Source organism: Ovis canadensis, chromosome 1 (genome assembly GCF_042477335.2).
Source record: "Ovis canadensis isolate MfBH-ARS-UI-01 breed Bighorn chromosome 1, ARS-UI_OviCan_v2, whole genome shotgun sequence".
NCBI lineage: Eukaryota > Metazoa > Chordata > Mammalia > Artiodactyla > Bovidae > Ovis > Ovis canadensis.
In genome coordinates, this window is record NC_091245.1 from 195,564,425 (window position 1) to 195,586,441 (window position 22,017).

General features: G+C 52.2%; 1 protein-coding gene across 1 annotated transcript in view; it reads left to right on the plus strand.

Annotated features, from left to right (window-relative positions):
• Positions 1-22,017, plus strand: part of XXYLT1 (xyloside xylosyltransferase 1) — a 180,344-nt gene that overhangs the window by 20,251 nt on the left and 138,076 nt on the right. The window contains exon 2 of the mRNA XM_069557365.1: positions 8,113-8,260. Coding sequence (XP_069413466.1) covers positions 8,113-8,260 — 148 coding nt within the window. The remainder of the gene's footprint in view (positions 1-8,112; positions 8,261-22,017) is intronic.

Below are 22,017 nucleotides of genomic sequence, written 5' to 3' on the forward strand. Positions count from 1 at the left end.
TGGGAGATGGCCACACAAAAAAGAAGTCAGGGGATCTGGTGAATAAGACCGGACAGCCCTACAGCTGGCCGACTCCTTGGCAGGTGGACGAGCTGGGGCACTTACCCTAAGATTTCACAAAGCAGACCTTTTGCTACCACAGGGTCCCTGGGGCTTCCGAGGTGGCTCTGTGGTAGAGAACCTGCCTGCCAATGCAAGGAGACACAAGAGATGGGGGTTCGATCCCTGGGCCGGGAGGATCCCCTGGAGAAGGAAACGGCAACCCACTCCAGTGTTCTTGCCTGGGAAAGAGGTGTCTGGCAAGGCACACTCCATGCGGTCACAAGGGTCAGATGCGACTGAGCGCGCACACGCGCTGCAGGGTCACTGCCCTCCTTCCCATGCTCCTTCTGTCCCTTCTCGCTCATGCTTTTTCTTTTGCTTATTTTGTAGAAAACGATCCTACTGTTAGGAAAATTCAGTGTTAAATGAAAACAACCCAAACCTCATAATTTATCAAAGAAGTGAATTAAGGAATGATTATACCCACTGTGTACAGATTATTTGAGCTCACTAAACAAATTCTTTAGTAAGTGCTGGAAAAGATAGGGAGTGACCGGCTGCCTGCAAGAGTGACTGCTCAGGGCTGAGAGATGGGCCCTGGGAGTGGGAGGCAGGGCGGCAGGTGGTGGGGCTGGCTGTGGCGCTGTGGGCATGGGATGGACTGCACTGCAGAAATCATAGGCTTGTGCCCAGGGCCCCACAGCTGTGTCGTGATATCTGCACGGGCATGTGACCTGTGTGATGGCACTGCTAGCTGGTCATGGACATGTGCAGACCTCCTCCCACCCCTTTTGCCTTCGGTGTTGCCCTGGAGGGGCGTCTGGGCCCACTTCTCTGTCTCTCTCCCCTCCTCTCAGTGTGTGGTCTTTCTTGGGTCCTTCCTTGCCGTGACCCCTGGCAGTCATCCTGGAAATCCACTTGGAAGGCCCAGGTGTTTGAATGTCTGAGAGCAGAGCACATACAAGACAGACAAGTTTTTTTGCGTATCCTCGCATGTGTAACCTCTGTACCTTGCTCTGCTAACAAGGTTTTCATCTCATCATCTCCTTGCCCAGGACCCTCCTACTACTGGGGGTAAGGAGGTGAGGATGGGCAAGGGGGAATCCAAATTGGTGCCCCAGAGGGGCTGGCTGTAGTTCCTGAGCCCAGGGCCCATTCTCCTGGGCAAGGGGGAATCCAAGTTGGTGCCATCAGCCGGGCACCCAGAGGGGCTGGCTCCAGTTCCTGAGCCTGGGGCCCATTCTCCTCCAGACACGACAGGCTGCTCTTCCTTGATTTCTTGTTGGGCTCCTGAAAAGTGTCAGTCGCTCAGTCATGTCCATCTCTTCGTGACCCCATGGACTGTAGCCTGCCAGGCACCTCTGTCCATGGAATTCTCCAGGCAAGATTACTGAAGTGGGTAGCCATTCCCTTTTCCAGGGGATCCTCCCAAACCAGGGATCGAACCTGGGTCTCCTGCATTGCAGGCAAATGCTATACCATCCGAGCCACCAGGGAAGCCCTCGAGTCCACAGACAGTTGACGTCTCAGAGGGAGGAGGTTTATTGTAACCATTTATCCTTGTGCCATTACAGGCAAGAAAATGGAACGAGGTGGGAACCTGAGCGGGGGAGAGGGTGGGACTGGGGAGAATGACCAGCATGTGTGGAAGGTGGTATGAGTTCCCCACAGCCTCGCCCCTGAGCAGAAGCCCACAGACCCTTCAGCTCCTCCCCACCGTTTGCCACCTCGTCCCTCTTACATTCTGTTTTCTCCTCGTTCTGTCCTGCTCTGGTCGACTGAGGTTTTGGAGAACTGGAATGTGGCCCATCTCTGCTGAGGTGGTAATCTGTGCTCTGGAGAAAACAAGTCTGGTAGTTGAATAAATAGCCAGGAGTGCAGTGGGGTGGAGTGGGGGAGTAGCTTCCGTTTTGGTTGGGAAACTCTCAGGAGGTGACATGCGAACTGGCACCGGGAGAGCTGGAAGGACATAGCTGTGGTTCACTCTAAGGGAGAGCATTGTGAGCAGAGGGAACCACTGGTGCGAAGGCCCTGAAGAGTGAATGTGCTGGCATGTCTGTGGGATTGAAAGGCTGCCATTCTGTTAGCAGATTTTTCTTTCCATCCTAAAAATATTCATCGTGTTTTCACATTCATCGTTGATGTCCTTGAGAAAACAACTGCCCCACCCCCCCCCCCCCCACCCCAGGGAATCATTTCCCTCCAGCTTTTGTTGGAATGGATTACTAAGATCACCCAAACTAGGATCACACTGGTGGGAGCTGACCAGCCTATGGGGGGACCCACTTGGCCCTCATGCAGTTGGAGTGCTGCAGAGCCAGGCAGCTCTGATTATTGCTGTATCGTGACTTGGGCTGTTTATTACAGAAGGTATTTTTTGTATCAAATCAAGGTATTTTTGCCTGGGAAAGGCATTTGAGCACTCATAGAACAGGGTGATAAGATCAGCTGTCCTTTACTGAGTCCCTATTGCATTCCTGGAGACTGGCAGCATGATTCTTTCCCATTTTCAGACGGGGTAGGTTTGGGGTTTTGACAGGGGTTGCCAGGTGATGAAGTGTGGACTTAGCATCTGATCCCAAAACTGCCCTCAGACCTGGTTAGGCACTCCAGCACACATGAGATTCCACCCCAGACTGGTGCCCACGGAGCAGGGCAGTAGCTGTCATGGGTTCTCTCCTGTCAAGTCCAGAAGCTGGCACTGCAGCTCTCCTGCCCAGTTCTCTGGGAGGCCCCTGGGAGAAGCGGGCGCCTGTTGGCTGTTCCTGCAGTGCCTGGATCCCGCAATGAGAGCAGACTTCCCGGAGTGCTGTGCTGTCCCTCTGCCCTCCGGCAGCTCCTCCAGGGACAGCTGGGCCCAGGGAGGTGACATGGCCATCCCTGGTGGCCCTGTGCCTGCCGCCCTGCAGACAGGCCTTGGCGTTTCCTGGAAGCCTGGCGTCTCCCTGGGCACAGGGCCCGCCCCACCACCTCCCTTCTGGGCTCCAAGAGCTCTGTGTGACCTGATTCCTAGTGGGCGTGCCGAGTGACACACGAGTTTTCTCTTCCAGGCTGAGCTACGGCTTGGCATGGCTCTGTCCCCAGTGGACATTTAGTGGAGCAGTGGTCTGGCTCTTCAGGCCTGTCTGTGCCAGTGAGCCTGGGGCCGGACATCTACCCCTGCCTGTCACCAGGCTGTGCCGTTCTGGGTGTTTTGGCCTCCCCATGTTGGAGAAGGTGTGGAGAAGGTGGTATGTGTAATGGATATGAGGCAAACGTCCCCTCTCCCCCATCCCCAGGCTGTCCTTTGCAAGAGAGATGTCTTTCCAGTCTCTCGTTTTAGTGGCACTCTCTCGGTTACATGCTTTATTTTGAACAACAAAGTACAGCTTGAGACCACCTTAGCCTGAAGCATTAATTACTGAATGTGGGTACTCCTAGAATTCTCTTGACAGACTTCATTAAAGGTAAAAGGAAGCTGAGAAATTTAACACAGATTTAGCCACTGTTTCTGGGATTTTGATCTCATAATTATAAATGTGGAATATTGGTATAAGGGATCCTTTTAAAGTGGCTACAGATACCTGGTTATTAACTGCCTTAATGGTATGGACATAGGTTCTCCAGGGTTGGGATAGATGCCATTTCTGGTGACAACATCCCACACAGATTTATAAGGGGCTGTATCCGAAACATCTTGAATGGATGATTGGATGATGTGTTCTGGAAAACTGCTCTGAATGACTCAACTTGACTTTGGGTTTGGTGAAGACGTTCCTGTTGAGGACCACATGAAGGGTTTGAAAAAATTCAGTTCGTAAGGTGTGTAGTAGATGGAAATAATCATGAATAAGATTTTTATAATTTAAAATATGTATACATAAAGTGGGCTCCCCTGGTAGCTCAGATGGTGAAGTGTCTGCTTACAATGCAGGAGACCCGGGTTTGATCCCTGGGTTGGGAAGATCCCCTGGAGAAGGAAATGGCAACCCATTCCAGTATTCATGCCTGGAAAATCCCATGGACCGAGAAGCCTGGCGGGCTACAGTCCATGGGGTTGTAAAGAGTCGGACACAACTGAGCGACTTCACTTTCACATACATAGATTAATAAAAGTTGCACAGAAGATTTGGCTTTTTAATCTACATCTCTAAAAAAGTTATAGCCAGTTGCTGGAAACCGTCATCTTGGATCTTCTCATGGGTCAGCTGCCTTCGGTACAGGAGTCACCTTGTGGCCCTGGGTTTCTGGTTATGTGGTATTTCTTCCAGCGGCCCCTGAAGTGGGGGATCTGGAAAGGAGGGGCAGCGGGAGGGAGAGCAGGAGGGGAGCATGTTCTCTGTCCCTCTCCCTCTTTTTTCTCTCTCCATCACTCTTGCTTTGATCACCGCTGCCAGGCACTAGCCCCTGGGTGGGCTGGGGTGCTTCAGAGAGTGCCAGACTCTAAGCCCGCCCTCAGGAGACCACAGTTTACAAACCTGTTTGAGATACCAGCAGGCCTGGTGCTTTGATTCCTGCTTGCAGTGTCTGTGCTTTGCTTCTTGCTGCAGAAAGTGTCTTCCATGGAACATATTAATTTATCTTTAAGTAGATTTATTATATGAAATATTCATTGGAGCAGGCTCCTCCGTACAGCGTTTGGAACAACGTACCCAGTACAGTTTGTCCTCATAAATCTATTAATGCTGATGGGATGTAATTGTCTCCTGTGAAGCTTTGGGGTGAGACGGGGGCCTGGGGAGGGGAGGGAGCTGGCTGCTGCTCGCTGTCTCTCCCCCATGGCTTGGCTGTGGTGGAGCCTGTTCTGAGTGTGTGTGGGTACACATCCATTTTTTTTCTCTTCCTTTTTAATGAATGCAGAGGCTTCCATTTCTGAGGGCCCTCTTGTCAGCTTCCAGCTTCTTGTCAAATTCCAGTTTTTAGCTGTTGTTAGAGCTGTAATGAGGCTCAGAGGGAAAAGCCGGCTCATGAGTGAAGGCTGATCTGTGAGCAGAGGGAGTTCAGGGGACCAAGGAGGGGCCGAGTATGTGTGTGTACGTGTGTGTGTGTGTGTGTGTGTAGTATGCTATCACAGAGGAAGCTCAGGGGACCAAGGAGGGGCCATGTTTGTGTGTGTGCACGTGTACAGAATTCTAACACTTTGGATTAAGTGAAGCGTGGCAACCCCTGAGCTAGGTGCTTTATCTGCTTGTCCCAGGTGGTCCTTATAGGAGGGGAGGCGTTGTCATTCCTGTGTTATCCATGAAGAAACTGAGGCCCACTCGAGGCTCGGAGAGGTCTAGTAGCTTGGGTAGAATGCAGCTTATTGAGTTCAGCGAGCCTGTCCTGATGGCCTGGGGCTTTCCCAGGGCCCTGAGCAGCCCCAGATCCTGGCCTCCAGGAGTGCCCCATCCAGCCAGTGCAGAAGCAGGACCTGCAGAGGAGACAGACGGGGAAGTGGAGCCTCCCTCCTTGTGACACAGGGTGCTCAGGACAGCCTGACGCATTGTGGGAAGTCTTGGGGGAGGCCAGAAGTGGGTGTTTGAGCCGAAGTAGAAGACTGGTTGGAGTTTACCTGGCAGATGGTGGCTGGGAGAGGTCGTTCCAGACGGTGCAAAGAGCAGGGGCAAACACGTAGGGCACAGGACACCAAGGTGTGGCGGGCAGGGTGGAGACTGCCTGGTTCAATTCCCCTCAGCGCCCAGGGAGGGGAGGGCTGAGGGGCAGCTGGAACCACTAGTGTGGGGCCTTGCTGGGGCATTTGGACTGTGACCCAAGGCTCTGAGGAGCCAGTGGAAGTTTTGAAGCCAAAGAGGAAGAGAGATGAATTTGCATGTTTGGAAAATTCATCTTGCATTACAACAGAGGCTGGTTTGGAGGGCGCAAGACAGGAGGTGGGGAAGCCTGTGGAGTGTGTGGCCCCCGTACAGCCAGGATGTCAGGGGAGCAATGTGTGTGGGGTTGTCAAGGCCAAAGCCAGAGTTTGGCACCTGTGTTGAGAAACAGCAGAACTGGTCTGGATTCCACATCCCAGGTTGGAAAAGAAAGTGAAAGTCGTTCAGTTGTGTCCGACTCTTTGTGACCCCGTGGACTATACAGTCCGTGGAATTCTCCAGGCCAGAATACTGGAGTGGGTAGCCATTCCCTTCTCCAGGGGATCTTCCCAACCCAGGACTGGAACCCAGGTCTCCTGCATTGCGGGTGGATTCTCTACTAGCTGAGCTACCAGGGAAACCCAGGTTGAGAGGTCACAGAAAGGGGAAAAAGTCAAAGGAAAAAAAAAAAGTCAGAAAAAGGATAAAGGCAAACAGCACATTAGGAGACAAATGATAAGAAGTTGTAAAAAGACTTTTATGAAGAGATAAAAAATTTAAAGGCTTACAGATAGGGAATGATGAGGGCTAACACAGTATAAAGGATTTTTTTGCTTAATAGTGTTTTAGAAATTTAAGTGGATCTGAGAATAAAAAGGAAACACTTAAGTGAGTTAAGACAAAAGCAGATTTCTGGCCAAAAGCAGAACCTAAAGGAGGGGGAAGCAGACAGGGCAGCTGTCCGCTGCAGGGCTGTGATGTGCTTGTTCTGGCCGTCCAAGTGCTGACAGCTCTGGGGCTGCAGGCTTGGGCGGGTGGCACCGAGGGCTGGCCTGGGAGGAACCTGGGCAGGTGGAGGGAAAGGGCAGAGGTAAGTGATGAAACGGAGCCTACCTGCTTGGGGCCTTCTCGGGCACTGCCCACATCTGTCATTTCTCTTGCAGCAGGCCTGCTGACAGTGTCAGCAAGCCAGACAGGGGCCTCATGGGGCTCCTCCTTTCATGGTCGGCACCCTGGTTGGACAGGTCCTTGACCCTGGAGTCGAGGTGGCGGCCACCTCGCAGGCCCGTCCTGTCCTGTTAGCTGCCAGGGAAGATGGAGGTGGAAAGTCATCTGCAGATCTCGTGGGGGGATTGAAGGAGGAGGAGGAGGGACATCTGGGCTCCGGCCTGGGTGCATTTATTGAGCTCCTTTTGTCTGCAGTGGAATGTGCTGGGTGTTGCGGGGCACACGAGCAACAGGGAAGGCTTGCAAGACGTATGTGAGCAGAGCGCATGGTAATCTATGTCTCATGTGAGGCTGGGGCTCTCTGTGGGATGGGCTGATCATCTGGAATAATGCCAAACAAGGGAAGCTGACTCAGGAGGCTCTCCTGTCTCTAATCGCTGATCTTGCTGATGTTTTCTTCTGTGGGTCACTGGAAAAGAGGAGCTGTGTGGAGCCGAAAGAGTGTAAGGCTTGGAGTCTGGAGGCCACGGTTCAGTTCTGGCTCTGGCAGTTGTTAGCGCTGTGATCTTGGATGAGTGTAACATCTCTGAGTACCTACTTTCTCAGTTGTAGTTGGATGTCTGCCTGCTGAAGGCCAGATTGTGGTGGGGATCTGTGTGTGTGTGAGAGGGTTTCATAAATTGCAGAGCCCTGTGACAGAGCTGCTGGTGACCTCTCTAGACTCTACGTGTTTTGAGGAAAGTGGTGCCTGGTTTCTCCTGATACCTCTCTCAGCACCTCCAGAGTGTCTGGGACACTCAAGAAATGGTAGTTGAGTCAATGGATGAGTTGACTGCATCTCCAGGCATTTTTCATTTTCTAGTGGCCAGATCCTCTCCCTGTCACACTGTTGGCAGGGAGGTGGAATGTCTGACTGCGACGCAGAACACGTGTAGTGTCCTCCAGGCGACGCTGGAGCCAGTGCCAGGCCCCCAGACTTGCTGAAGGTCCTCACTTCATGACCAGATCCTTTAACTTGGTTTCCAGTCTCTGGGCACAGAGCTTCCTCCAGTGTGGCGCAGTCTGAATTGCAGAACCAGAGGCAGACGGGGGGCAGCTCCCGTTCCCTGGCGCCCACTCCTCTTCCACTGTGCCCCACGTGTCTGCCTACACATCCTCACACTTGGTGCCCCATCCCCATTGCTGGACTCTGCTGACTCCCCATTGCTCCCCGTTTCCTTAGCTCTTCGAGATTCCATGTCCCTCTCTTGTGGGCCCTGGAGAGGCCATATCTGTCCTGTCCACGGCCCGTGTGTGTCCTGGGTCCCCGCCTGGGGTGCTCACTCTTGTCGTTCCCTGTGCCCTCCTGCAGGTCGTCTTTCACGATGTTGGTGTGCTGACAGACAAGCTCTTCCCTGTCGTGGAGGCTATGCAGAAGCACTTCAGTGCTGGCTCTGGGACCTACTACAGCGACTCCATCTTCTTCCTCTCAGTGGCCATGCATCAGATCATGCCCAAAGGTAACCTGAGCAGTGGGGCAGTGGGCCCTGGCGTGTGACTTTGCATCTGTTTTCCTGGCTCCAGTACTGCTGGTGCCCTGTATCAGAGAGCAGACAGAGCTCCACTCCACACGATGGAGAGGGCAGGGGCAGCCAAGGCCTCCGTGTACAGCACTCCCTGCACAGAGACTCCAGGGCCGGGCCCTGGGCTGCACAGCTCCCAGGGCCCACTCACGAGTCCCCAGTGTGAGCTGTGCAGGACCGACACCCTGAGTTGGGGCACCTGGGCTCCAGCCCTGACTCTGCTCCTCACGCACACACACCTCTCTGAGACTCAGTTTGCTTATTTGTAAAATGGCAGGTTGGAATAAATGACACTGTATCTCAGTCTGTGATCCTGATCTTTCTGGTTTGAGCCTGTACTTATCTGACTTAACTTATCAAACCTAGATGTTGGAAGTGCACACTATGACTTAGGAGGACTTTTTCTGAAACTCTGATGCACAGTTATTTTCTGGGCTTTGGTCCCTGTGGGGCAGAAGAGGTGGATTGTCTGGTCTGTGATAGGTCAGCCTTGTGTGGAAGCGCCGGCAGGTTATCCTTGGACTGGAAGCCTTGTAGGGGGTTGGGGGTCTCATTTGTGGGGTATACCGGACAAATTTACCGGGTATATTTGTGGGGTATACAGAACAAATAAGGGTTCTGGGTTCTTCACCTCCAAATAGCCCTGGGTATTGCCCCCTGCCCACTCCTATTTCTAGCTACAGTGAGCCATGAGCTGAGCTTTGTAGGGGTGAGGAGGGGAGTTCTGGGATCTTGGGGTAGCAGCTCTCCAAACTGTGAGCCTGGCCACTTGGGAGGTCACTGCTCCTGCCCAGCAGCCCCGAGGGGGAGAGGAGCTGAGCACCGCTGCCCGAATTCCTGGTGAAGCAGGAACTCAGGAGACAGAGGCTGAGGCCGGGTTCCTGTTGGCAGGTTGTCCTAGCATAGGAGAATCTAGCCCATCCATCTTGGCTGAGACTTTGTCTCCCTGGGGCAAGTTCCTGCACCCGCCTGTTCTCTTAGCTGTCAGGCGAGGGCTCAGGGAGCTTCGTGAGTGCGGGTCCAAAGAGAGAGGGGACTCACCCACCTGAAGGGCGCGGGAGGAGAGCTGACATTTGTGATGCTGTGGGGAGACCAGGTGCAGCTCCGGCAGCGCCCCGAGTCCCCCACAGCCCTGGAGCTCACACACGTGTGTGCTGACCGAGGAGCTGAGTGACTGGCAGTCCCTCCTCTCCCCTCAGGTGGGCAGGTGTGATCTCTCTGGGCAGACCCTGTGCAGGTGCTCTGGGCATCTCAGCCCGCAGGAAGCTATGGCCCTGCCCTCCTGGATTCCAGGGAGCAGACAGATATAGGAGCTGGTCCCAGCTGTGCTGCTGACCCCGTGTGCCTTTGCTGAGACCTCACTGTCCCCACCTGGAATTGCAGGAGCTGACCTAGTGAAGAGTCCAGGCTTCCAGGAATCACCCTAGGAGATTTTGTAGTTCTGGGGAGTAGAGAGAAGAGGGGTCTTACCCTTATCCTCTCTCTCCCACCCGCGCCTCACTCCTCACAGTCCATTTTGGTCGCTGTGTAGAGCAGGCTTGGGAGCAGGATTCTATTTGGTCAAAGGGTTTTGTGGTTAAACTAGCAACTTGAGATTCTCGACCAGATGGGCCTTGAGGGCCTGCCCAGTCCTGTTGTGCAGGACACACGATTGGCCTTGAAAGAAGCTCAGTGACAGAAGATGTGATGAAGAACATCAGGGGATCTGGGGGGAGGCAGGCCTCCTTCTCCTTCCCCTCCTCCCTCATCAGCTGGTAGGTCTCTGCCCATCATATGCTAAGCTCTAGGCCAGGTCATGCTTTGGGGCACCCAGGGGCTGGTCAGGACCAGGCTGTGAACTCTAAGTGCAGATGACAAGAATTAGGGACCCAGGGTCCATTCTCTGCCTCGATGACTGTGGTTAGGGACCCAGGGTGCTTCCTGTCTGCCTTGCCGACGTTGCCCTGCCCAGTAGCCTGGCCCTGTCCCTGGGCCCACATCTTCAGAGAAGAGACTGTGGCCTGGGTCTTGCTGTCTGTGCAGCAGGTCAGATCAGAGGTGTCCCTCCACGTGCTCCACGGGCCCTGGGGGGGCCAGTGTCAGGAGGTGGGGATGGTGCTGTGTGAGGTGTGCCGACCCAAACACAGACACTTTTCTTGGGTTTTTAGGTGAATGATGCTAGAGGTTCATTTATCCGTCCACCTAAAGTCTGCTTCCTAAGAAGCACATTATTAGGAGTTCCTAAAGTTTGATGATCATAAAATAAAGCGAGCCGTCCTGGAGTTCTCCCACGGAGCTTGGGTGTTTCCGCCCAGCAGTCTGGCCGCTGCACAACACTTGGCAGTGTTGCAAAACTCCTACTGGGCAGAGCCTTTGGAATTCCTGTAATTTTCTGAAGGAGCTTGGTTTCCAAAGCACTGTTAGTGCTGTCTTGGGTTTGTCATGTCTCTCTATTGCTGCCTTTTTTTGTTTTCATTGTTTTCAATCATAGAAATTGCTATTGTCTTGTGCTTTGTTGATGATTTGGTTCTTGTGTAATTGCCACATTCTTGCTATTTTGGTTTATTTTGTTTCTTTCTCAGTGTTCTTTTTTCTCTGGGAAAGTGAGAATGGGATGTGGGTGGATCATAAACCTTTGGTCTCACCCAGGAGGGCTGGTTTGGAAAAGCTTGTGTTCCCTTGAGTTACATCTCAGGAAGTCCTGTCTGGAGTTTGTCCCCCAAATCCAGGTTATTTCTGTGTATTGAAATAGCGCCTCTCTTCCCCTCTCCCTTATAAAACACAGTCAGTTAGCATTAGTCATTCAGTCGTGTCCGACTCTTTGAAACCCAGTGGACTGCAGCCTGCCAGACTTCTCTGTCCACGGGATTTCCTAGGCAAGAATACTGGAGTGGGTTACCATTTCCTCTTCCAGGGGTTCTTTCCCATCCAGGGATCAAACCCTGGTCTCCTGCACTGCAGACAGATTTCTTTACCATCTGAGCCACCAGGGAAGCTTCTGCAGCATAAGTGTTACCATGCAATACCCAAACTGTTACAATATGTTTACTTTTTCTATTTTAAAGTAACATTCATAAAAAAATCTGCAAACTGCATTAAAATGGAAAAAAAGTTATCCCTTTACTACTGCATAAACATCACTGCTTTGTTAATTCTCTGAGTATTTTCTAATATCTTCCCAGCACATAGCTTTTAAAAAATTTAGGCAGAGTAGAAGTTGGACTACATATTTAAAGCATTATGAGTCTTTCTTATATATTAAAGTATGAAATTCAACCTTCATTTAAGCTGAAAATTGAAAGAAATGGTACAAGTAAATCTGTATCATGACTTTTTCAGTTAATGTCACTCATCACCATTTTCTGTGTAATCATAGTCTTTGAAAAATTTTTGAATGGTTCCATTGAGTAGCTAAACCTTAGTTCGCTTTATCATTTCTGTGTTCTCAGCTACCTAGATGCTTTCTATTTTTTTCCTACGATCATAAATTACACTGTGATGACTGTCCTCATGTATAAGGATTATTTTCTTTAATTAGGATGATTTGCTTAGGCTAGCTCCCTGCAGGTGCAATTCATCGGCCAAAAATTAGCCTTACAAAGCCTGCCTGTGTTGGCTGCCTCCGCCCCAGGGTCTCAATGGGCACGGGCAAGGTTCTCTACAGTTCCCCAAGCCTGTTGATGCCTGGCCTGTTGGAAGGACCCGAGGCAGCTGCATATGAACATCAAGGTGGTTGCTGTCCCCACTTGACAGGAGAGGAAGCGAGGAGCTGGGGGAAGGCTCCTTGTCTGAGTTCTGGGATGAGCTGGGCCTCCCCCTGGGTTCCTGAAGCCTTGACCCTGGCTTATCCTGATGGCACAACCTACGTGCCAACCTCCCAAACCCACACAGCCCCCTGAGGCTTCCAGAGCCTGGCCCCTCTTCTCTTCTGGGCCCCTCGCTGCAGCCTGGCAGAGGGGGCCTGGCTGGGCTGGGTGGCAATGGTTAGCCCCGTGTGTGTTACCCTGACCATCCACTCCTCTCAGATCACGTCCGCAGAGAGCATGAAGGCGCCTTGCTGGTGAATCGCGCTGGCTCTGATTTTAGTCAGACCTTATGTCTCCTTCCGTTGCGTGTTGGAGGGGCCACGTGCGGCTGGCTGCTCCTGCCACTCACACTTGCCTACCCATGTGTCCTATGCAGACACGCGGCCTCTCTCTGCTCCTAACTCACACCCACAGGGCTTTTATCTCCTGTCAGTAGCGTTGGGCTTGTCACCATTGGAAGCATCTTATGCAATGGAAAAGAAAATATTTTTTTGCCCAGCTGGAGCTGGAGGGTGCAAAGAGCAGCTTCCTTCTGTGTCACATGGCTCCAAGGAGCTCTTGGCTCTGGCTTAGAGACACCAGGCCATAAAAACAGCTCTTACCTAGACTGGGCCACGATGCCTGGTCCATGGCGGGAAGCGGAAGGCAGGTGCCCACACGGTCAGCAGTGTGTAAGGCTGGCCACAGACCCCAGGAGACTTTCCTGGGAGGCTCTCTTGTCCTAGGGTCAACTCTTTGCCAGTAGATGTCCTTTGCCAAGGGTCTGGTGTTTGCGTGACCTGGTGCTAGGCACTGTGGGTGTCCCGAGATGTGTGCTGGACTCATGACGGTGGGGTGGGCAGCATGGTCCAGTGACGAGGCAGGACGTCATGAAAACCGCAAGGGAGGTGCACACAGGGCTGAGTGTTCAGAAGCAGAAGAGTCACAGGCATTTGGAAGGAAGGAGGAGGGCTTCATGGGGGAGGTGGAACTTCAGGTGGACTTTGAAGGGTGGGTAAAATTTCATTGTGTAGAAACAGGTAGTGAGCAGTTCAGGCAGTTGGGAAGAGTGTGGTGAGTGTTTGGGAGATAGCACACTGACTCCATTGACAGACACATTAGGGCGCATGTTGGGAAGCTGTGAGAGAGAAGGTAGGTGGGGAGGTTGACAAGTGCCAGGGGCTTAGATGCCAGGCCGGGGGGCTGGCTTCTCACACATGGGGCAGAGCCTCTGTGAGCATCTGGCAGGAAGGTCCTTAACCAGATCTATGCTTTAGGAGGTGTCTGAGACTGGGATGGACTACAGGGGTAGATGTTGGGGCCCAGCATATATCTTTACTGAGTGTCCATTGGCTGAGCAGGCTGGGAGGGACCCACGGATAGACTCCCTGGCTTCATGCGGCAGCTACTCTGGAGGTGCGTGTGTCTGCACACGTGTATATCAGACATGTCACATACACAAGGGGAACTGCAGAGCCAGGTGAGACCTGATAGGCATCCCAGCGTTTGCACAGCCCCGCTCTTTCCATGAGACCCAGGGAGGAGGTGGAACTTGAGGTGGGCTTTGAAGGGTGGAACTGCAGATGTTGCTCTGATGGCTGCCGTGGGAACAGTTATGAACTCCCTCCAGCTTTTAACTCTGTGGGTTAAGGACGGAAGGAAGTAAAGAACTTCTGAGAGTAGACAAAGCAGACTGGTTTATGAGCTCATCAACCCTGTGCAACCAGCGCAGGTATTCCTGCCCTGGGGCCTCTTGCCTGTAGTCCTTTGCAGTCTAGTGTGAATTAGCCTCCAGTCCCATTGCTTTCCTCTGAACACTGAATGGAAATAGATAGCCCATGAGAATGAGATGAATATGTGAAATAATGACAAATGAGGTTGAGGGAAAGGTGGAAGGAAGGAGGAAAAGAGGATTTTGAAGCTTGGTGCACTTCTGGGGGCTTTTGGAGACAAGCTCGGGCTTGTCTTAAGAAACCTGAGAGGCCAGGGAGAAGGACCCCAGGAGGAGGGAGGCCAACGGCCTGATTAGACCCTGGTGAGGCCTCAGTCCTGGAAAATTCGAGGAGACCCTGCTCTTTTCCGCTAGTACTTTCCCTCCTAGACCCCATGAGTCTGGCCCCCTTGGGCCCTGGAACCGGGCCTGGGTGATAGAGTTAGCATTAGCATGCTATGCATCTGTCTGGCTTCTGAGGGCCGAGCCTGGGCACCTGACTGATTTTACCACGGTGCCCGTTGAAGCAGGGTATAGGAGATTCTGAGTGGGCCTTAGACAAAACCAGCTCCATAGCAGATAGACCTTAGGCCCCAGTGGAGTCTGGCCAGCTGCTTGCTCTGGTCTGTGTGTTATGGGGTCATGTTAGCAGGGACCTGTGTTCCTGCTAGGACCTGTTGGTTTCCCTGCCTGCAGTTGAGGAGTAAAGTTGTGCACAGCCTGTGTCTGCACGGAGGTGGGCTGGACCACCTCTTCTGTCTTGGCCTGTGCTTGCGGCATTGGCACTTCTGGGCTCAGGATTTCTGAGGTTGATGCCCGTGGGCTGTGCCAGCTGCATTGGCTTCTGGCCCGCTTTGTGTGCTGGAGGGGTCTCAGGTGGGATCATCCTTGGGGTGTGGGGACTGTCCCTCCCACTGGCTCTGTTTGGGGCATACTGTGCAGGGGGCATTTGAGATGAGGACGTGGGTGTCCTCTGCCTGTCTGGGGACAAAATTTCCTTTAATCACAACATTTCATCTTTATAGAGGATGTTCACATCTGCCTATACTTGGGGGAGTTGGTGCAGTAGGCACTGTGACCCCATTTTTTTGACAAGGGAGTTGAGGCACAGAGAGGGGCAGAGACCTTCCCTGGGTCACAGAGTCTGACTGAGCAAGGACATGGCTGACTTTCAACCAGTGCTCATCAGCAACAGCCCCACACTTTCCTAGCTTGGGTGAGAGGCCGGCCCAGCTGTGCTGCTCAAGTGTCCAGGCTCACCCTTCAGGCTTGCCCTCGGGTACAGTCCAGGGAGGGTTCACATTTGCAGAAGCTTCAGTTTGCTCATGAGTCAATCAACCAAAATTTGAGGGCTAGCTTTGCTCCAGCACTGTTCTTGGGGCTTTGAGTAAGGAGAGAAAGTTCAGTGTTGCCTCATTTCCCCTGTCCAGGCTCAGCTTTCCCATCTGTGAAGTGGGGATGCCTTTCCCTTGGTTCCAGGGCTGTTGCGGGGAAAGGTCAGTGTGGGAAAGTACTGACTGCACAGTAAGTCGCTGCTGATTGTGATTCCTTCGTTTTGGTGTTTCTTCAAGTCAGTTGCTCCTAAAGCAGTGGTTCCCAAGTTTTACTATCCAGGGGCCCCACAGCTGTCTAGATCACCAATGGCTGTCTCTCCCATTTGTTCCCAGGAGAAAACCAGTGCCCAGCTTGGGGGAAAGGACTGTACTGGATGGGTGTTCTGGCCAGAGAGGTGGGGTCTGGCCAGTTGTCAGCTCTGGGCTGGAACAGGGCGTCGTGTTGTCCTTTACTGTGACCTTATATTCCACAGGAGGTTGTGTACATCCCAGAGAGCAGGGGTTGTCAAAGCAGATCTGTTAGCTAGTTTAAGCCTCCTAACAGTTCTGTGGAGAAGGCAATGGCACCCCATTCCAGTACTCTTGCCTGGCAAATCCCATGGACGGAGGAGCCTGGTGGGCTGCAATCCATGGGGTCGCTAAGAGTCGGACACGACTGAGTGACTTCACTTTCACTTTTCACTTTCATGCATTGGAGAAGGAAATGGCAACCCACTCCAGTGTTCTTGCCTGGAGAATCCCAGGGACAGGGGAGCCTGGTGGGCTGCCGTCTATGGGGTTGCACAGAGTCGGACACGACTGAAGCAACGCAGCAGCAGCAGCAGCAGCAGCAGCAGCAACAGTTCTGTGGTGTAAGCAGGAATTGGCATCCCAGTTTTATAGATGGACACTATGGTGTCCAGAGAAGTGCGGTGAGTTGATCAAAGTCACCTGGTGACTAAGAGGCAGGACTGGGATGAGGATCTTGGCTGTCCCCCTCCAGCTCTCTCCTGGCCTCAGTTTCCTCACTCTTTAGCGAGCATATTGGGGTCCATCATCTTGGTCCTTACCAGCCAGGCATTCGCTCCCTCAGTGTACATACCCTGAGTTTATCAGCGAAGCAGGTTGTAAATGTGTGTGTTTTTTTATGTGTTTCACAGTTTTCAAATCAGTGGATACTCTTCCAGATCTGTGTGTGTGTGTCTGTCTTCTTGACTCCCACTTCTCAGGATGCCCTTTGATTCTCAGCACTCTGGGCCTATGCATCTTCTCCATGTCGGTCTCCCTATCTAGTCTAGGTTAGTCACTTCTTAAAAAACCAAGAGGCTTTATTTTTTAGAACAGTTTTACACTTATAGAAAAATGTGAGCATAGCACTAAGAGTTACCATGTGCCCCAATTCTCTTATTATTAACATATTACATTAATGTGGTACATTTGTTACAGTTAATAAAGCGGTATTAATACATTCTTATCATCTAAAGGCCGCACTCTTCAGGTGCCCTTAGTTTTAGTCTAAGGTCCTTTTTCTGTCTCAGGGCCTGCTGTGTGACTCTGGCCAAGTTGCTGAACCTGCCTAGGCCTTGGCTTCCTTGTCTGTGAAGTGGAGACAGTAACAGTCCACAGCTCAGGGGGTTGTTACAAGAATTGAATGAATTAGTATGCTTAATAGGCTTAGAGCAGTGCCTGGAACACGGTAAGGTGTTAGCTTGTCTCCTCTCTGGATCACTCTGTAAAACGAGGATGAGAAAAGTCAGAGATTAACAAGATAGCCTCCATTAGCCCTCAGCACTGTGCCTGGTTTGTGGCGCGTGCCCAGTAACTGGCAGTGTGAGACGTGCCTCCAAACATAGCACCGAAGTGTGTGGGGCTGGAGGCACTCTCAGACTCTTAGGCACCCGGTTTTACCTTTTGGAAGGAGCTTCTGATATGGGAGAAGGAGGTTTTCTGGATGAACCTGGGCAAGTCATTTGACCACTTATCTCCCAGGTGAGGACACGCATCTCTGACCTGCCTTCCTCTCAGGGTTACTGTGAGCTGGAAATGGAGTAATGCAGCTTAAAATGCTTCTCCCTCTACCCGTAACACCTTTTCCACCTGCTCCCAGACTCAGAGCATCTGAAATCTGTGCAGTCCTAGCACATTAATCAACACCGTCAGCCCCATACCGCTTGTGCTTCCTAGGGACATCTGTGTGTATAAAGATCGGGCAAATGCAAAATGCTGTCAGCTCCCTGAAGGTGTAGGACTTGGGCCCAGCGTCTTCTGCCCCAGAGTCACCTTTCTGAAACCTCGTGTGATGCTTGCTGTTGTAGGACAGAATGAAAAGGCGACTGGTGATGAGTAGAGGGTGGCCCGACCCTGCCTGCTCCCAGCGCCCCCTTCTCCTGGCATCATGGGTGCCATCACCCTTGAGCACCCTTCTTTCAGTCATCTCTCCAGGGGCCTTACTGTCCTGAGGCTGGAGGTAGACAGTTGGACTCTAGTGAGGACATTCTGGGATCCACTTTGGGTCAGTGGTGCTAGATGGAAAAGGCTGGTGTGAATCACGGGTAATTTGTGCACTGATGAATCTCAACCCAGGTTCACAGGTCCACGTGAAAAAGAATGGAGTCCAGGTTGGAAAGCTGCATGTGGGGGATAAAACCAAAGTGGGAAAATCCAGACTGGCAGCTCTCATTCATTCCTGCTTTGAAACACTGAGGTCAGTGTGCAGCCTTTTGCAGAAAGCTTTTAAAATTCCATCTTTTTCTTTTTTCCCCCTTAGGTGAAATTTGACACATGTAGTAAAAGCTATATTCAGTTTGGATTTCTTTGTTCTGTGCTTTTTGTGTTTTCACTTACTATCATGGGGGGTCATTAATGTTCCGCACTGTTCTCTCCTAGCAGTTTTATAAAACAGAGAAGGCTTTTAAGGCTGGTTTATGAAACTTTATAACTTTGTTCAGTTAGAACCCAAATCAGAAAACTAGTCTATAACCAATGTTTAATCATCTATCAGTGAGGCGGACCTGTGTCTACCAGGAGGGGTCCCATAGGGGGGTGTATGTGAATTCTGGAACCTGGGGTGCAGTAGAGAGAGGTGGGGATCCTGAGGGGGCCTCTTCTCTGTCCTGACCCCATCAGCCTCAATATTGAGAGAGAGCAGAAACAAGGGCCCACTAAACTCACTGATGCTGTTTTGATTGGTTTGCCAGCCCCTGGAATCCTTCATGGGAAAGGTGGCAGCCATACCCACAGTTAGTCCCATGGTCTCTGCTTGCTTCAGGGGTGAAGTGGCCTCAGGGGTGGTTTAGTGTGGATGTGAGGTCAGCACCCTGATGCTGGAAAAGATTGAGGGCAGGAGGAGCAGGGGATGACAGAGGATGAGATGGTTGGATGGCATCACTGACTCGATGGACATGGGTTTGGGTGAGCTCCGGGAGTTGGTGATGGACAGGGAGGCCTGGTGTGCTGCGGTTCATGGGGTCTCAAAAGAGTCGGGCGCGACTGAGTGACTGAACTGAACTGGGGTTCGCAGACCTAGGGGTGAGTCCCTGCTCTGTCTCCACTATCCGGCTGTCAGGGCGGGGGGCTCTCTCCCTTCCTTGATTCCTCTCCCGAGGACAGCGATGGAGACTGACCCTAGGACCCTGCTTACTAGTGGGTGTGGTCACTGTGTCAAAAGTCTTGTGCGTGAACGTGGCTGCCCATCTCGCTGGAGTTTCCTTCTGGCTCCTGAGACTGCAGAAGTGGGCAGGAACAGGGTTGCCTCAGCTCGGTGGGGGCCGGGGGGCACCGTTTCCCTGTCTCTCCTGCACCCCCTCAGGCTTACTTGTACAAGAGGAGAGTGAGGTCCTGCTGAGGCTTTGGGCCTCAGCCACATTCTCCAACCTGGCTTGCAAGAGCATCCTGCATCGCAGCCCAGCAATGACAAGGTGGTACTTGAGTTTCCCACCTGCTGTGACTGCCGGCGGGGCGGGGGGGAGGGGTGTCTAAATGTCTCAGGAGCTGCCTCAGGAGGAGGGGCCACTGGGCTTCTCCAAGCTCTCTGGGCGAAGTAACATCTAGGACCGCCTAACCCCTAACAGAGCCTCTGGGTGAACAGCCTGGCTTCTCAGTATTTCTGACTCTTTGTTTAGGAAATGGGGATAACTGACTACACAAATGTCAAAAGGTTGCATGGGGACTGAGCTGTGGCCTGAAGAGCCGTAGTCCCTGGGACTAACAACATGGGTCACTGGTGCTTTTACTCCTGGAGGGTCCTGTGCGTGTCAGCACATCAAAGCTCTGACAAGCGCTGTGTCTTGGACTAGCCTATTTTGTGGGTCACCTCCGTGCACCAGAGCCGACTCACTGCCTTGGTACTTTTTAATCTTAAGGCTGTTTAGAACTGTCTGGGGATGAAGTCCAGCAGCTTCTGATAAATTGCATAGAAACTGCATGTTCTCTGTGGGTGAGTCACCACAGGAGCTTGGACCTTCTCAACGAGCAGTTCTTGATGGGTTGCTGCAGCCTCAAGGAAGCACAGTGGGTCCTGACTCCAGCGCTCAACGTGTCTGGAGGGGCGGGGGTTCTCCTGTGGATGAAAGCCGAAGGAAAAACAGATCCACAGGAACTTGCCTGAGTGAAGACATCTGAGTAAATACTGCACAAAGGTTACACACGTGTGTCCAGTGATCACAGTGAGAGCTGTTTGCTGGCAGCTCGTATGGAGCAAATTTGAGGCACTTCGTCTTCTTATTTGGAAGAGGGAGAACTGAGCAGATTTCTCATAAAATGTTAAAAATAATACTGTGACAGAGACCACATTCTATTAACTTAATGCTGGAGGCTGTTTGTAAGTTAATGAAAATAGTTGCCAAATTGAACAATAATACTTTCCATTTTGGTCTCCCCATTAGGTTCTATCTTTCGACTTTTCAGGATCCTCTCTTAAATTCTTGGCCACTAGTCAAAGGCATCAGCTAGTGTTTATTGCTATCAGGAGGTTTATTTTTGACGTCTTGTCTTCTCTGACAGGTTGGCTGTCTGCTGCCATACGCAGGGTGCTGGATGGGTGCTGCTAGCTTGCCTTCTGGGGTGCCTCTTCTTCTTGAGGAGAGACCTCAAGAGGGTGGGTGCTCACAGAGCCTGAGGTCAGAGGTCAGCAGCCTGGGCCTGGACTGTGGGATTATTTGCATGGCGAATGGACCAGATACCAGGACTTCTGCCAGTATTCAGAAGGGAAGCTTCCTTGAAAAGGATGAGGCTTGTGCCAGGCCTTGAGGCCTGCGGGGTTGAGGGTGGGAGGAGAAGGGCAGGCATTCTGGGCAAGGGATGTGCCATGCAGCCTGGGTCTCAGCCTGGGCAGAGGCCAGCCTGCCCTGGGGATGCTGCCCCTTCAGGTGGCAGCAGGTCCCAAGTCCCTCAGTTTGGTGTGCCCAGCGAGCACCTCTGGGGTTGACATTAAGTACATGAAGGAGCATCTTCTCCTTGTCCCTGTCTTTGTGTATCACCCCCTGGCAGGAGAAGATCCGATTTCTCTACACAAGCTGTGTAATTGCTGATGACCAGGTCCAACTGGTGAAGCATCTCGGACTGAATCTCCAGCTTGCTCTTTTTTTTTCTTTTCTGCACCCCTTACTGTGTCTCCTGGACGTCCTGGAATGTTCCTGGCTGGGGCTAGGCCTTCAGAGAGAGAGGAGAGAGCGAGCGCTGCAGGGATTAAAGCTGCCCCTACTCCTGTTGGTGAACCCCGCTCACCTGCCCGCCTTCTGCATAGTTTCTTGGTGCTCCCCAACAGCCACGCTCTCCTCCATCCAGAGTGGCTGCCTGGGGTTATTTGTGGTCAGACGTGCACTCAGCTTTCCTTCTTCCTGGCCTTGCTCGACTCTTCCTTTGGCCTGGAACGCTGCCGCACACACCCAGTCACCACTCTGCCTGGCAGAAGGGCCCCCAGAGGGCAGGCTCCCTAGGCATGCAGGTTGTCCACAGGGCAGCCTCTGCCTGGACCTTTGGAGGGTGAAAAGCTTTTGAGAGGCCTGTCAGATGTGATGGGACCTGATGTGAACCTGAACTTTTTTGTAAAATCTGAAAGCCTTTGGTAGATGGATGGGGGTGATTCCCATCACAGATGGATAAGAACTCTCAGTAGGGAAGGGACTCCAGCGAGTACAATCAGCTACATGGGTGCAGAGTTCTGATGGTAAAAGGCTGTTTGTTTGTTTTTTTTTAATTTACGTACTTGGCTGTGTTGGATCTTAGTTGCAGCATGTGGGTTCTTTAGTTGTGGCCTGCCGACTGCCGAGCATGTGACCACCAGGGAAGTCCCAGACACAGTGCGGTCTTAGAGCTTCTCTGTCAGAGAGCTATCACAGGTAGCTCTAAAGGTGGCCTTCAGTTCAGTCGCTCAGTCCTGTCTGACCCTTTGCAACCCCGTGAACCGCAGCACGCCAGGCCTCCCTGTCCATCACCAACTCCCAGAGTTCACTCAGACTCACGTCCATCGAGTCAGTGATGCCATCCAGCCATCTCATCCTCTGTCGTTCCCTTCTCCTCCTGCCCTCAATCTTTCCCAGCATCAGGGTCTTTTCAAATAAGTCAGCTCTTCGCATGAGGTGGCCAAAGTATTGGAGTTTCAGCTTCAACATCAGTCCTTCCAATGAACACCCAGGGCCGATCTCCTTCAGAATGGACTGGTTGGATCTCCTTGCAGTCCAAGGGACTCTCAAGAGTCTTCTCCAACACCACACACGTTGGCTTTTTGGCTTCTTTCCCTCGCACCAGCTTGTTGCCTTGGTTCAGGACTGATTTCTTAATCAGGCTTAGCTGGTTTCTGCCGTAGTCTCACTCCCTTCATAGGCTCTGGGATATAACTTCTCCCTGAGAGGTGAGGGAGATTGTGGGGTCCAGTGGGTGATGGGGAGAAGGCAATGGCACTCCCCT